This window comes from Peromyscus californicus, unplaced genomic scaffold (genome assembly GCF_007827085.1).
Source record: "Peromyscus californicus insignis strain IS unplaced genomic scaffold, ASM782708v3 Scaffold_15__1_contigs__length_86483966, whole genome shotgun sequence".
NCBI classification, from domain to species: domain Eukaryota; kingdom Metazoa; phylum Chordata; class Mammalia; order Rodentia; family Cricetidae; genus Peromyscus; species Peromyscus californicus.
In genome coordinates, this window is record NW_026294447.1 from 81,749,573 (window position 1) to 81,763,995 (window position 14,423).

General features: G+C 47.3%; 1 protein-coding gene across 1 annotated transcript in view; it reads right to left on the minus strand.

Annotated features, from left to right (window-relative positions):
- The window catches only part of Prkch (protein kinase C eta), a 210,042-nt gene that overhangs the window by 2,224 nt on the left and 193,395 nt on the right, over window positions 1-14,423 (minus strand). Inside the window, exon 13 of the mRNA XM_052739595.1 lies at window positions 640-783. Within this exon, the coding sequence (XP_052595555.1) occupies window positions 640-783 (144 nt within the window). The remainder of the gene's footprint in view (window positions 1-639; window positions 784-14,423) is intronic.

A 14,423-nucleotide genomic window follows, 5' to 3' on the forward strand; every position in this document is an offset into this window, starting at 1 on the left:
GTCACCTCCCTGACAGTCCTGATCTATTTTGAGCCTGCCTTCTCTGTCCTCTTACTCTGGAGGCATATATGTACGGCTCAGCTCAAAGACCATGAAGTGGGTCACTCTCAGACTTTGCGGCTCAGATTGGCACCGTTTGGTGTCCTCAGTATTTCGCCAAAGGGGCTCTGCCTGTCTGGCCTGCATCCTTTGTCACAGTAGCTGTGACAAGCTGTGTAGCCAGGCTCAGTGACGGAGCACCTTGCACCTTCTTTATTTTCTTAGGGCTTGGGAAAGGCACAAATGATGCCCCCAGGAAGCTTGAGAGAATTGGCTAGGAATAATGACTCACCAATCAGTTCAATTCTTCTAGGCCCGAGAAGCTAGGGAAACTTAAAACAGCTTCGGGCATACCAGAGGCTGGGATGTTTTCCTTTAGGTTAAGGGAGGGTAGAGGTAAGGCAGACAAGAGGTGACAACTTTGTGAGAAGCAGTCAACACATGGAGAGACACTGTCTCAGGGGCCGCCCGCCCAGTCTCCCTCTGCAGGAGGGGCCGGCAAACCTTCGCTCTGCCATCCCAGGGGAGACATCAGCTTTTCCATGGACTTCGATCATCTGGAGAAAAGGGAGAAAGTAGTACAACAACCTTGACACTCACGATTCTGGGCCGAAAAGGCGGTTCTAGTTGGCGATGGTTCAACTGGGCCCAGTCGATTTCCTTAAAGAAAGGATGCCTCAAGATCTCGTGCTCGCCTCCCTGAGCCAGGCTGCCCAAGCGCATGGTGGGGTTCTTGGTCATGAACTAAGAGAGGGCAAGAGAAAGAGAGAGTCATTCATGCACTCACACACAGCCGCGTCACAAGACAGCAGAAATCGGCCCTGGCAAAGAAGCTCCTGGGAGGTTTTTTGGCTGATCTTGCTTCACTAGCTGGATTTTCCATCCTGGGCATCGCAGGCAGTATGAATCATGCCTTAACGTCGAGACTGCCTGAGTGGATTTTTGGCCTTCCTCACTGCCGTTTCGGGCACAGCCACTAAAAGAAGGCTGAAGGGTCCAATTTTCTTTTCTGTAAATACCAGGTGTTTTTCTTTCCCCTGTAGAGAAAGGCAGCTCCTTGTGAATTAGCGTGTCTTTCCTTGTGGACAGCAAGCAGATCCTGAATGGGGCTACTTTTAGGAACAGCTGTACCATTGTTCTGAGGCCCGCTCCGCTGGCCAGGGTTCCTGCTCTCTCCTAAGACCACAGAGAGATGTGAGGGTCATTGTTGTTCAGATCTCTCTACAACGGCAGCAAGGGTGAAAAACTCTGAACACATCTGTGTCTGGGTTCTAGCAAAAACTAAAAGTTGGTTGCTTGCCTGTCTTTCTGTGGCTAAGATACTATGGTTCAAGAGGAACCTTCTCTGCATTTAAGAAGCCCCTCTTCTGTTTTGAAATGAGTTTATAGATTGAGAATGTGTGACTACATAGGCCAAAAGCTAAAAGAAAATGCCATACATTCAAGCGCTGTTTGTGAACAAATCTCCCATCTTCGTATAAATGGAAAGATATTCTTGGTGCTCAGCTCCTAGGCGTTTTGGGCCAACTCCTCCGCTCCTTACAAATGGTCTTGGTGTTTTGATCATTTCTTAGTGAAGGACTTAGAGAATAATTCACTTTTCAGGGCCAGAATATCATTTTTTAATTTCAAATGATTTCCCATTAAAATAAAACAAAGCAAAACGCTGAACTTGAATCAATAGTTTTGTTTGGGTTGGGTATGGTGGTAGCACGTGCCTGTAACCCCATTTGGAGACTGAGGCAGGAAGGTGGTGAATTCTAAGTCAGCCTGGGCTATACAGTGAGATGTTGTCTCAAAAACAGAGCAATAACGTAAGGGTTGTGGGTGTGGTTTAGCGGCACAGTGCTTACCGAGCATGGCAAGGTGCTGAACCCCACCCCAGAAGCGTGAGAAACAAAGCAAAAAGTTTGTGGTTTTATTTAAATCAAGTTTCTTTGTGATTCTTCCAATTTTAATTTCCAATGCTGGGGTTCAGACCCAGGGCCTTGTGTGGGTGAGGCAAATACCCTACCATCGAGCTCCACCTCTGGACTCTAAATCAAGTTATCTAAACACAGACTAACGACAAGTTTTGACAGTCCCCAGATAACCTTTTCAAGTTAGACTTTGTGAGCACAAAACAAAAGTAATGCTGTGTTTACAGAAACTGTTTGGAGCTGAATTTACTGAGTAAATTTAAAGATTTTTCAAAGAAAATCTTGTTGCTGATGCAGACATAGAAGAAGGTGGCACCCGGTCATGCCAGGAAGCCACATAAAGCTCCCAGTGTTGGTTCAAAGGACAAGGATCACAGCTGAAGGAAAAGGGTGGCCAAATAGCCTCGGCAAACAGCAATCCCATGGCATCTACTTTGCCAAATGCCAGAAGAGTGTCAAAGGGGAGCCAGTAGAGAATGAAGACCCAGATGGGCTTGAATGGTTTCTCCTTTCTCCAAGTGACAAAGAGTTAGAGGACCTAGGGTGCTGGATTCGAGGTAGGACCCAAAATAAAATAAGCTTTCAAATAGACACAGGCCCAATCACAGCAGTTCATACCCTAGACATTTACAGTGGTCATTGTGGGTTTAAGAAATGCATGTAAGTGACTCTGCTACATAAGTGCAAAGGAGTTCATACTGACAAATTTCTTTCTCTGGGAAGATGGGAAAATGTCTTCCAAAAAAAAAAAAGAGAGAGAGAGAGAGTAGATTCTCTCTATGGGACTGTTAGTGGGGTACAGTCCCTGAAAAAACTTAAGAAATAAGGATCAGAGAAGACCCAGATGGCTTGTGGGAAATTCCCAGGCCTGTCAGTGATGGGAGCAGAATATGTCTTGGGAATATGTGGGTGCCACTTGTTCTTCTGGAAAAGGGAGTCAGGGCAGGATTCCAGATGCCGGGGTGGTAGAAGCATTGCTGACTGGATTTGTGCATTCCTCCCTGGCCCTGGCTCTGAATCTGAACTTCCACGGAGCAGTCAGTGCGCGAGAAGCATTGTCTGAGGACGAGGAGACCAGTTCCCGGGACTGACACCTCTGTGGGCAGGATGACCCACTGCTGTTGGACACCTTCTCTCGGGATTCTGATCAATCTTTTGGAATAATATTGATTGGCATTTTTTGAAAACATTTTATTTTTAATTTATGTGTACATCTGTGTATCTCTGCGTGGGTTAGTGTACACAAGTTCAGGTGCCAGCAGAGGCCAGAGGCATCAAATACCCAGGAGCTGCAGTGACAGGTGGTGGTGAGCTGCCTACATGGGTACTGGGAACGTGGGTACACACTCTTAACTGTTGCGTCTCCAGTCCCATAACCTTGATTTTTTTTTTTTCAGCGTCTTGACTTGAGCTCTTTAGACACAATCATCCTCCACATGAGAAAATCTGACCAACCCAGTCTGGTAAGTGTGGCTCTCGGTCCTTGTCAAAGAATCTTCTCTTTGCCACGAGATAGACTACTACAGAGGTCCACAACTGGTCCAAATGCAGAGAGCAACTGACCATGGGGTGTCCAACCTCAACTAATACATCTACACTGCAACTCCTAGACAGAGGCTCAGGAAAAATCATTGAAGAGGGGGCAGAAAGAATGTAAGAACTAGAGGACCGGGATGCCTGCTATGAGATAGTTTCTTCTAGACAGATGTTGCCTAAAAAGACCTGCATAGTGACCATGTGACATGCCATAGTGGATGGGAGAAATTTCACAAGGCCTCACCCCTAGGTAAGAGATACAGGCATTCAGTGGCTGCTGAGAAAGGAAGGATCCTTCTTCTCTAGGGATAGGTTCTCAACTAGGTTATCTGATCCTAAGTGAGTATCCTTAAACACATGTACATAAAAGCAAAACTAAATGTACCCAACTAGGGTGTGTGTGTGTGTGTGTGTGTGTGTGTGTGTGTGTGTGTGTGAATACTAGTTAAAGAAAAGGTCATGAATGTGAGAGGGAGTGTGGAGGAACATGGGAGGCTTTGGAGGGGGAAGAGGAAGGGGTAGAAATAATACAAACATGATACTTAAGACATTATCAAGAAACAATTCCAATTAAACAAAGATAGCCGGGCGGTGGTGGTGCACGCCTTTAATCCCAGCACTCGGGAGGCAGAGGCAGGCGGATCTCTGTGAGTTGGAGGCCAGCCTGGGCTACCAAGTGAGTTCCAGGAAAGGCACCAAAACTACACAGAGAAACCCTGTCTTGAAGAACAAAACTAAACAAAGAGAGAAGAATCCTCCGTCACCTTTACAAAGTCTATATAGTATCTGCTGAATGCAAGGCAGTGCACTAAGCTTGGGGGTGTGCAGGAGACAAGGGTAATACCGTTCCATCAAGGCGCAAATCAAGAGAAGAGGCAAGCCAACTATGACACACACTGGATGCCCTGAAAAGGAACATAGACAGAGTTCTGTGAGAGCTTGGAGGAGGCTTGAGCCAACAGCATGGGGGCTGGCGGTAGGAAGGCGAGTAACAGCATCACGGAAGAGGTAGCGTTGGGTGAGATGAAGAGCCACGTGGCAGGATCCACGTGTGAAAGGAGGAAGAAGATAGGCATGCCTGACCACACCCCGATGCCAGCACACACACCCCGATGCCAGCACACACACCCCGATGCCCCCAAGCACCTGGGGTGCCAAGAGAAGCGCATATAGCCCGGGACAGCTGGCACATGGAGATGGCTGGGGATGTGTGTAGGCATCCAGTCTGACTTATCTGAAGTGCATGAGGAGGGCAAGCAGACTGGCCACAGTGTGATGGATAAGTACGGACTGGGGGTGGGGAGCACAGATGGGAGGCTGAGACAAACAGTTGAAGTGTCGGGCAGGCTCAGAAACTACAGTGCTGGTGGTCAAGGGGGAGGGAGAGCTGGGAGCAAGTTCTAGAAGGTTTTAAAGAAGAAACATGCCTAAGGTGAAGTGGAAGGATAGTCTAAAGTCACGGCATCACCTCAGGCTGTGTGATGATGGAGCAGCGCAGTGGAGTCCCAGAGGCAGGTCCTCCAGCATTCGTGTTAATGGTGGCATCAACAGCAGGAGCCAGGGGAACAAACACAAAAAACATATTCCTTAAGATTATGAAAGTTGTCCGAATCAAAATGGAGTCACTTGTGCCAAACCTTCCCAAAGCTGGGAGGTTGTGAAAGAGCCCCTGATAACAAGAACTACCCCAGAAGATTCTTCTGGAAGCACACGTCTTTGCATACATGCTGCCACAACCTTACACAAGGCTGTCTGCCCAAGAAGTGTTTCCGATTTTGTACTGATGACATCCTTGTCATTGATTGTAAGGTTGACGATTATGGTTCATGTAATGCTCCTCATTTGGCTACACCCCCCCCCCACTTGATGTCAAACCAATGTCAACCTCTTGCAATATGCTCATGGTTTCCATGTTGGCACACATAATACCATTGCCATGTCAGTTCCTGACTAAGCATGTGAATCTAGAGAACCTCTCTGTTTATTGTTCAGTTTAATTAAGGATTTCAATGTCTTGCCAAATCTGAGTGATTGACATGCTGAGTTTTGTATCCGAGCTATAAAGCACCCACACAGAGACAACTAACCATGTCTAATGGGGTGCAGGCTGGGGTTAGGTCTCTCAGTGACATGTGAGGATAAAGGGCTGAAGCTGGGGCGGTAGGAAGATGCTTGGACAAAGGAACAAGAGGGAGCGCGAGAGAAGGGGAGGCGAATAAACAGAACTGAGACCATTTCATTCAATCCACATTGTGTGATTTCCAATAATTCCAATTCTCATTCAAAAAGCAGGAAATGCCACACTACACGAAGGCCAGGTTTGGATATGGGGTGTCTCCAACACTTGCGCTCCTTCAGAGGAATGGCCTGAGGGTCAGTGGTGGGCATGAGACCACCACCCATACTGCCACACATGAGGCTGGTGTCACTTCCTAACTTTCATAGCTTCTGACCCCTAGAATAGAGGAGGAGGAAAGTTCTTCCTGGGCATGGTGACTCATGCCTCTAATTCCCAACACTCAGGAGGGCTGTTGGGCAGGTGAACTGATGCAAGTTTGAGGCTAGCCTGGGCTACTGAATACCAATAAGACTCATTCTGAGATGGGGATGGGTATCCAAGGTGACAGGAGACAGGAACTGGATACGAAGAAGCCAGAAAGGGTTGACTATTAAGACAGGAACCATTGTAAAGAGGAGGTAATGGGGTGGGCACTAAGGGATAAGACTTTGGGAGGAGTGGGTTAGAGCTCCCATGTAGCTATTCTTTCCAGACACACAGAGACAGAGAGTTAAAAAAGTGTTTTCCACCAGTCTTGGGCCTCATGTGGGTCACAGCACATTCTACAGGAGGCAGAGCTGGAGGCTGGAGGGGCTTGCTGTCCTGGACTGCAAACCGAGCTGTGTCTGGAAGCCCTGGCCCTACTGCTGTGACTGGCGACAGCCTAAATGCTTTAGCAGAAAACATCCCCATTTGTTCCTGTCCCTGACGGACTCAAATGTTAACTCAAATAAGCTAACAGTCCATGTCTCAGGTCGTTCTTAAAATACACCTCCCCTCCGCTGCCCTGCTCCCTGACCATGGGCCAAACGGGAAAGTTTGCCAGGAAGGCAAAGCAGGAGACTCTGCACACATTTACCAGAGGAAGCAGATGGTTCAGAGAGCCAAGCAAAGCACTTGGTAAACTGTGGAGCGTGGGTGAGGGGCCTGGGGGAGCTGGTCCATCCCAAATGTAAATGTCACTATGGAGGGATGGCAGAAGAGAGAGGCAGGGAGGCAGGGGGGGGGGGTTGGGGGTGTCTCAGACTCAGCCTGCATTCCCTAAGGAAAGTGGAGAGACTGGGAAGTCCCAGGACCTCGACAAAGTCTACAGGAAGAGGGCAGCTCCACAGTGAGGTGTCCTGGGTGATGCTGGCCAGGTTTGGGAAAGCCTGTCCTGAGAGAACGCCTGCAGAGCAGGCAGGATACACAAAGCGGGCTGCAGAGGGCAGCTGTCCAGGCTTTGCTGTTCCCGACCTGTATGTGTGCATCAGCTCCAGCCTGTGGAGCCGAATGGCCCTGAACACATACTAACTTCTCCGAAACTCCGACGCCTCGGCTGTCAAGTGGGGATTTCCCTATACTTTGTATGTTACAATAAGCACATGGCAACATCGGTGTGAAGCGCCTGGCACAGAGAAATCCTCAGGGGATGTCAGATGGGAGTCTAGTTTCAAATCCTCTGTAGCTCCATCTTGTTCTCCCTCAAGCCTCCAAGAGAAGGGCCTCAAGTCACAGGTCGGCCTTGACCCTGACTGAGGCTTGTCTGGCCAGCCTGGAAAGAGAGAGCAAGGCACGTTTCTGCTCTCCCAGCCCCAGACCTCAACTGTGGAGTGACGGGAGTGCTCTTTGAGAAACAAGTTTGACAGCAAATCCGTTTTGACTCAATTTAAAAACAAGAATGTGACTACTGAGGGCTGAATGCGTCGTTTCATCCACAGCACCAGCACAAACGAGATTCCCGTGAAGGTCAACAGGCTCAGATGGAGCTTCTGGTCAAAGTAGCGTCTGGTGCAGGACTGAGCACGTCTTGCGGGCTGAATACATCTGTGGAGGTGTCAGTGTGGTCCTGTTCTACATGACGGAGTTTAAACTAGCCCTGTATAATGATGAACCGAGACAACCGGATCCAAATGTACTTTGAAATCCATTAAAACGTAAGCAGTGGCAATAATTATTTATCCTACTTCAAAATGTCTGACTTCTCGGGAAGAGGGCTAGTCACATCCACGGAGCAATTAGACAATAACGTTTTCTCCCGGGAGTCAGAAAACACTGTATGTTCTAGTTCATAGTTGGATTTGGCTGTTGGGCAAACAGAATGACCTTCTTCTTTCATTTCATTTCAGACCTTAAACAAAGGGCAGACAGGCTTGGCAGCTCTTGCTGCTGCCAAGCCAGAAGGGAAGGAAATCAAGCCTTGAGACTCTCCTATCAGTATTCCGGGGAGCCACTCTGAGACAGGAGGGAAGGCACTTCGGGGCTCTAAAGGGAGTTCTAGAGAAGGAAGACGGAGAAGGAACACAGGGCGTTAAAACAGAGGTTGGCTCTCTGCCACGATGGCCAACCTCATTATGGGCACACAGCCCGAAGGCCACCCGGAGGCTGACAAAATGTGCCCCGTGTATGCATGCTGCAGGCACATACCTTCTGCTTCTGACCCTGGAAGAGTCTGACCCAGTTGGGAAGAGCAGCTGCCAACTTTGTCCCTCTGCACCCCTTCACGGTGATGAAGGTGGGGGGCGGGGGGAGGGCACACACATCTTGGAAATGACCTGTGCCAAGAACACAGTCCACCTCAGAGTGGTCACAGAGGAACAAGGCTGAGTTAGCGGGTGAGGCAGAATGAAAGAGGACAGCCATTACGGTGGCCTGATGTTGATGTCACCTTTCCACAGGAGAAGGCAGAGGCAGAAGCTCACACCTGAGACGGAACGGATCATAATCCACAGAGAAGGATGGGATGCGGCGGGATGGAGAGGGCATCCGAAAGTGGACTTTTGGAATATCTCTGGGGAAGCCAGCTGCAATGTTTAAAGAGCAGGCTGTCATGTGACATGGTGCTGCTGTAGAATACTGGGGGAGCCAGGAGAGAGTCACTCCGGCTTGCACTCACATTGGACCTGCATGGGATTTACTGGCTAGGCTGGGTCTGGTAATCCACACACATACAGCAAACAACAACCCTGCCGGGTGTCCATACTTGTTTAGGAAAGGGCAGTTGCAGGAGTGGAGAGCATGGAGAAAAGAAAGTAGAGTTGGTCTTTCTCTTTTTAGCTGTCATTGCTTAGTGAGTGGCAGCCATTTTTATATGTACATGCTAGCATTTTTTTCATTACACCCGGAAGTGAGTTAAATGCTTCACGTTCCTAACACACAACCCTAGAGAAACCATGCTTATTATTCCTATCTTATACATTGTCAATCTGAGGAAGAGGCCCATTCGTAATCTATCCAAGACCACAGGTTTGGAAGCGGTAGAGCTGAGATTCATACCTAGGCGCACGTGACACCAGAACCCATTGCTCTGTGTCACTACATTTCACCTCTTCTGGAGGCCACCAAATGTTGCCCTTGGATTCCGGGCTGGAGTGGACTGTGGGAAGAACTTAGGTTGTTAGGAATTGTGGCCTAACCCTTGGAACTTCGCCTGGGTGAAAACTGACAGTGCTTGGCACATATCATCTCTGGGTCCACGTGACACTCTCCCTCCGTGGCCCCAGTGACGTGGCTGAGACGTGTATCCCAGGAAGAGGGTGGGATGAGAGAGGGAAGCAAAGCCATTCCTCCTCTGAGGACCTGAAGCATCCTTCAGTTTGACCACCCAATCTCATCACAAGGAACTGAAGGTTGATTTGTTGGAGATGATAAAGGGGTACATTCATATTTCCACATGTCTAGGGGCTGTTGGCCAGTCAAGCAGCTTAGATGGGAGGAGAAAGCTCAGAGGGGCGGAAGAGGGAACATATCACAAGAAAAGGCAAAATAAATTTAAAAAAGATTTCCTCTTTTCTCCCCTTTCTTGCCTCCATCCCTTTCTTCCTTTTCACTCAATGCCATTAAGCGATGGAAGGGCTTTTTCTGGGAATAGGACTTTGATTGGAAATGTGTGAACCAGAATAATGTTCTGTCTTAATAACTTATATTCACAGTACTGGGTGGGAAGCAAGGCTTGTGTCCTATGGTCTGTGTCAATATTAGAGTCTATAATCTTCTATAAACTCTCTTTCCTTCTTCCATTTGTCATTGACATTCTGGAAGAAGAGAGCTGGTACTTTAAAGATGACTATATTTTCTTACCTATAAGTGCTACTCGCTCCTTGGGTAGGATGGGCTTTATTTTATAAAAGAAAGAAAGAAAGAAACAAACAAACAAACAAACAAACTCTGCTGCAGCTGAATTCCCTGACTTAGCAGCTGAAGAAGTGGGCACTCGGGGCACCTGGCGGGTTACAAATGACTGACCTTCCAGGATATTCTGTGAGCTCTCCCCAGAGGCACAGTGCACTCTGCTTCATTTCCTCTTATCAAACTCCAGTACAGTCGGTGCCCTGCTGTCTTCCTATCCCCACAATAGGGCAGGAACTATGCTCAATCTGAGGCAGAATGCTGGCTGTGTCTTCCAGCCTGCTTTAGGAACCCAGCCGCCTCTGCAGGCGTTCATATTGATCCCTAGTCAGCGCTACCTGCCTGTCCTGTTTTTTGTAAACACAGCTTTTCCCGAAGCCCAAGCCATCTTAGGAACTTCACCCAGGCCATGTGTTGGCTGGGACTGATAAAGGTCAGAGGTGTCTCAGGGATGGAGCTCTGGCGTCATGTACTTGTGCTCATGTTTATTATCTAGGTTGGCCAACGTCCCCAGTACCAGGCTCCAGCAAGGTGGCCAGTGAGGCAGGCTCCACTGCTCCCATCCAGTAGCTTCCTTTTATTTTTACTAGAATTTTTTCATATAATATATTTTGATCCTAGTCTTCCCCCTCCCCCAACTCCTCCCAGTTTCTCCCATCTCCCTAACCACTTAGCTTTACGTTCTTTCTTTTTCAAGTGTGCAAGGAAAGGCGGGTTCTCCCTGATGCTGCTATCCCACCTGCCCAAGCCACACAGATGTTTTGGTTTGGGTGCCACCCTCAAGAGTAGCTACTGTAGGGGCTAGAGAGATGGCTCGGTGGTTAAGAGCACTGGCTGCCAGAGGTCCTGAGTTCAATTCCCACCAACCACATGGTAGCTCACAAACATTTATAATAGGGTCTGATGCCCACTTCTGGCATGCCGGTATACATGCAGATCACTCATATGTAAAATATAAATAAGTAAATATATATATGTAATATACAAAAGAGTTGCTACTGTAACTTGATACGCCATGTTTTGTCAGTATCCATGGGAGGCCTGCCCTTTTCTGAATAGAAACAGAAATGGAGTGGATGGGAGAATTAGGGGGGAGGCCGGGGGATGGACTAGAGGAAAGAGGTGAAACTGCGGTTGGAATGTAAAATAAATCTTTTTTTTTTTTTTTTTTTTTTTTTTTTTTTTTTTTTTTTAAAGAGTTGCTACTGTAAAGAAGGGAGTGCTTGAGAAGGCTTTTTGGAAGCACATTATTGAGCATCCCGTATTTCCTCCCATGGAAACTCAGGTCAGTACTTTGCTCCTGTGCATATTCCTTGCCAGCTACCAAAGATCTAATTTTTTTTTTTTTTTTTGCAGTTGATTGTTAGTTGTGGTTTGGACGCCAAAGATAATATATATGCAGGACCAAGGATCAAGAATCTTGCTTCTGTTCAGGATTTTCCCAACTTAGAAAGTGCTTTTGATGCACAGAGGCTGGCTAGTGACATCTATATAGAGTCCCCAGTCTCGTGTCCCAGAACCTTTTCCTAGTTGGAGAGCCAGAGGTGGAGATGAAAGAGACCTGTGGTGTGAAAGATCCAGTTGAAAACAAAGGAAAAAGAAGAGAGGAAATCCTTCACACGGCTTTCTGCAAATAAAACACAACAGCCCTGTTCTCAGGAAATAAACATTCTATGAAGTGGAAGGAAGTTTAAAAAAAAAAAAAAACAGCTTTACAAAGTCTCTGGGAAAATGTGCCCTTTTCTGTTGCCTGCCACGTTATCCTTGATGTGACTCAATGGGTTGCTTCTAGGAGGTGTCATTCCTACCAGAAGCTTCCATGAGAGGCTGTAGGTATATCGTTTCCTCATTGAGGAGCTCCAGCCCTGAAGAAGATCTTGTCTAATTGCATGCTAACCAACTCTCTCTCCTTTGACAGCCATTTTTGGGGTGTTCTGCATAACAGCCTTTGAAAAAGTAGCTCTGGTGGTCTGGAACTGGAGTCCTGCAAGCCTTCATTCCCACCTTCCCCTCTTCTCTGCTGGCTGGCCCCCTGCTGGCCACCCCCTTGAGCTGCCCAATCTCCATCCACCAAGAGAGGTGGTGGGAAAGGAAGGGCCAACTGCCAGGGCCTCGCTCATGGTAGGGAAAGGATCCCAGAATTCACCGTGGTTCCCCTCTTTGTGACAGAGGCCAGGCGGGATTCTGCACACAATGCACGGATGATGAAATCTGATCATTTCAGTGACAGATAAACCCACACATGTACATACTCTGTAATTTCTGTAAAGCTTTGGAACAAAAGCACTTTATCACCACCTGCCAATGCCGAGATTATAATGCCTCCAGAACGGACAGAGATGACTCAGGAGAATGCAGAGGTTCCTTTCAGCACTTAGCTAACACCTGTGTGAGCTCAGCCACCGGGTGCTGACTTCATCTGAGTTACCACAAAGCCAGGCGGTCCCTCACAGGTGCTGACTCAGCACCTCTGAGCTGGGCATCCCCAGTTGAAGATCTGGGGCTCCTTGAGGACATTTCTAGAAGTAGATAGGCTAAGCTCAAGTGAACCGTCATAGCTCATTGCAAACTGCATTTTGGGTATGTGTCATGATTATCAACATTTTGGCACAATTCAGGGTGAATGTGGGGAATGTGGTGACCACAGAAGACAGTATTTGTTTCAAAAAGAAGGACAAACTTAGGCCGGGTGGTGGTGGCGCACGCCTTTAATCCCAGCACTTGGGAGGCAGAGCCAGGTGGATCTCTGTGAGTTCGAGGCCAGCCTGGTCTCCAAAGCGAGTTCCAGAAAAGGCGCAAAGCTACACAGAGAAACCCTGTCTCGAAAAAAACAAAAAAAAAAAAAAAAAGGAAGGACAAACTTAAACAACACATCAGACCTTTAAGGCCAGCAATCTAGAAAGTCTATTTCTATTTTTTTATACAAACATGTGTCGTTGAACAACATCTCCTGTTAACTGGGAAGCTGCCACCAGTTTTTTTTTGTTGTTGTTGTTTGGTTGGTTGGTTGGTTTATTGTTGTTGTTGTTTGAGACAGGATTCTCCATGTAGCCCTGGCTGTCCTAGAACTCGCTTTGTAGACCAGGCTGTCCTGGAACTCACAGAGATCCACCTGTTTCTGCCTCCCAAGTGCTGGGATTAAAGTTGTGTGCCACCTCTGCCGGGCTTCTGCCAGTATTAATGATCTATTCATTGAGGGAGAAGTTGGGGTGGGATGTTTGGAGCATGCATATGGGTTTAACAGATACATTTTAAATTTTTTACATTTATGTAACTATGTGTATACATGCACATGTGCATACCATGGTGGCACGTGTAGAGGTCAAAGGACAACTTGAAGGTTTGGTTCTCTCCTTTCACCATGTAAGTCCTAGGGATCAAACTTAGGTCATCAAACATGGAGGCAAGTACCTTGACTGGCTAAGACATCTGTCTTAGTTAGGGCTTCTATTGCTGTGAAGAGTCACCATGACCATGATAACTCTTTTTTTTTTTTTCATGACAACTCTTATAAAGGAAAACATTTAATTGGGGCTGGCTTACAGTTTCAGAGGTTTAGTCCATTATCATCATGGCAGGATATGGCAGCATGCAGGCAGACATGGTGCTGGAGCTGAGAGTCCTACATCTTGATCCAAAGGCAAGGGGAAGTGAACTGAGACACTGGGTGGTATCTTGAGCACAGGAGACTTCAAAGCCCACCCCCACAGAAACACACTTCCTCTAACAAGGCCATACCTACTTCAACAAGGCCACACCTCCTAATAGTGCCACTCCCTGTGAACTTATGGTCGCCAATGACATTCAAACTACCACACCATCTCACTGGCTCAACGCTTACAGTTAAAACAAAGCAACAAAGGACAAAGGAGCAAAAGAGGGAACAGTCTTTCTATTGGTTATTTTTAGTGCAGGGATCAGTAGTGATTTTTTTTTTTTCTCAAATAGATTTTCTGGCTAAAGTCTGTGTCTTCTATTTCTCCAATTCTATGCTCCACAAAAGATGTTTCTACCAGGAAGCCCACGTTCCTAGCCCCCTATCTGTATAAAACTTTTGGACAGCCATACATGAGTGTTTCAAATGTCCACCATCTTGAGGGTGGCCAAGGTCAGGAGGGGAAGAGAAGAGGTAATGATGGGCAGAAAAGATGCAGGAATTGATGTTGGATTGTAAGTCAAGAGAGGCTCAACCTGTCCTGCCAACCATTCACTCTCATAGGAACAATGAGCAGGACTGTCCCTTCTCTTCCTGCAGACAGGAGGGTCACTGACTCCGCTATATTGATGAAGCACTGGCTGGGGCCTTTAACAATTCTGTGGTAGCTCCACGAATGAGAGATGTGAAGTTTCCACAGACAGTGGATGATAATGATGCCTTCCATCTTTAAAAGAGGGAATCAAATAGCCTTTTATTTCAAAGTGAAACAACGGTATGAGAAACATTTAGTGGAAACTCATTCCAGGAATGGCCCTGACCATAGCGCTAAAAACAAATCACAAGGAAATCTCAGGAAGCCACAAGAAGATGACCCACAGTAGAAAGG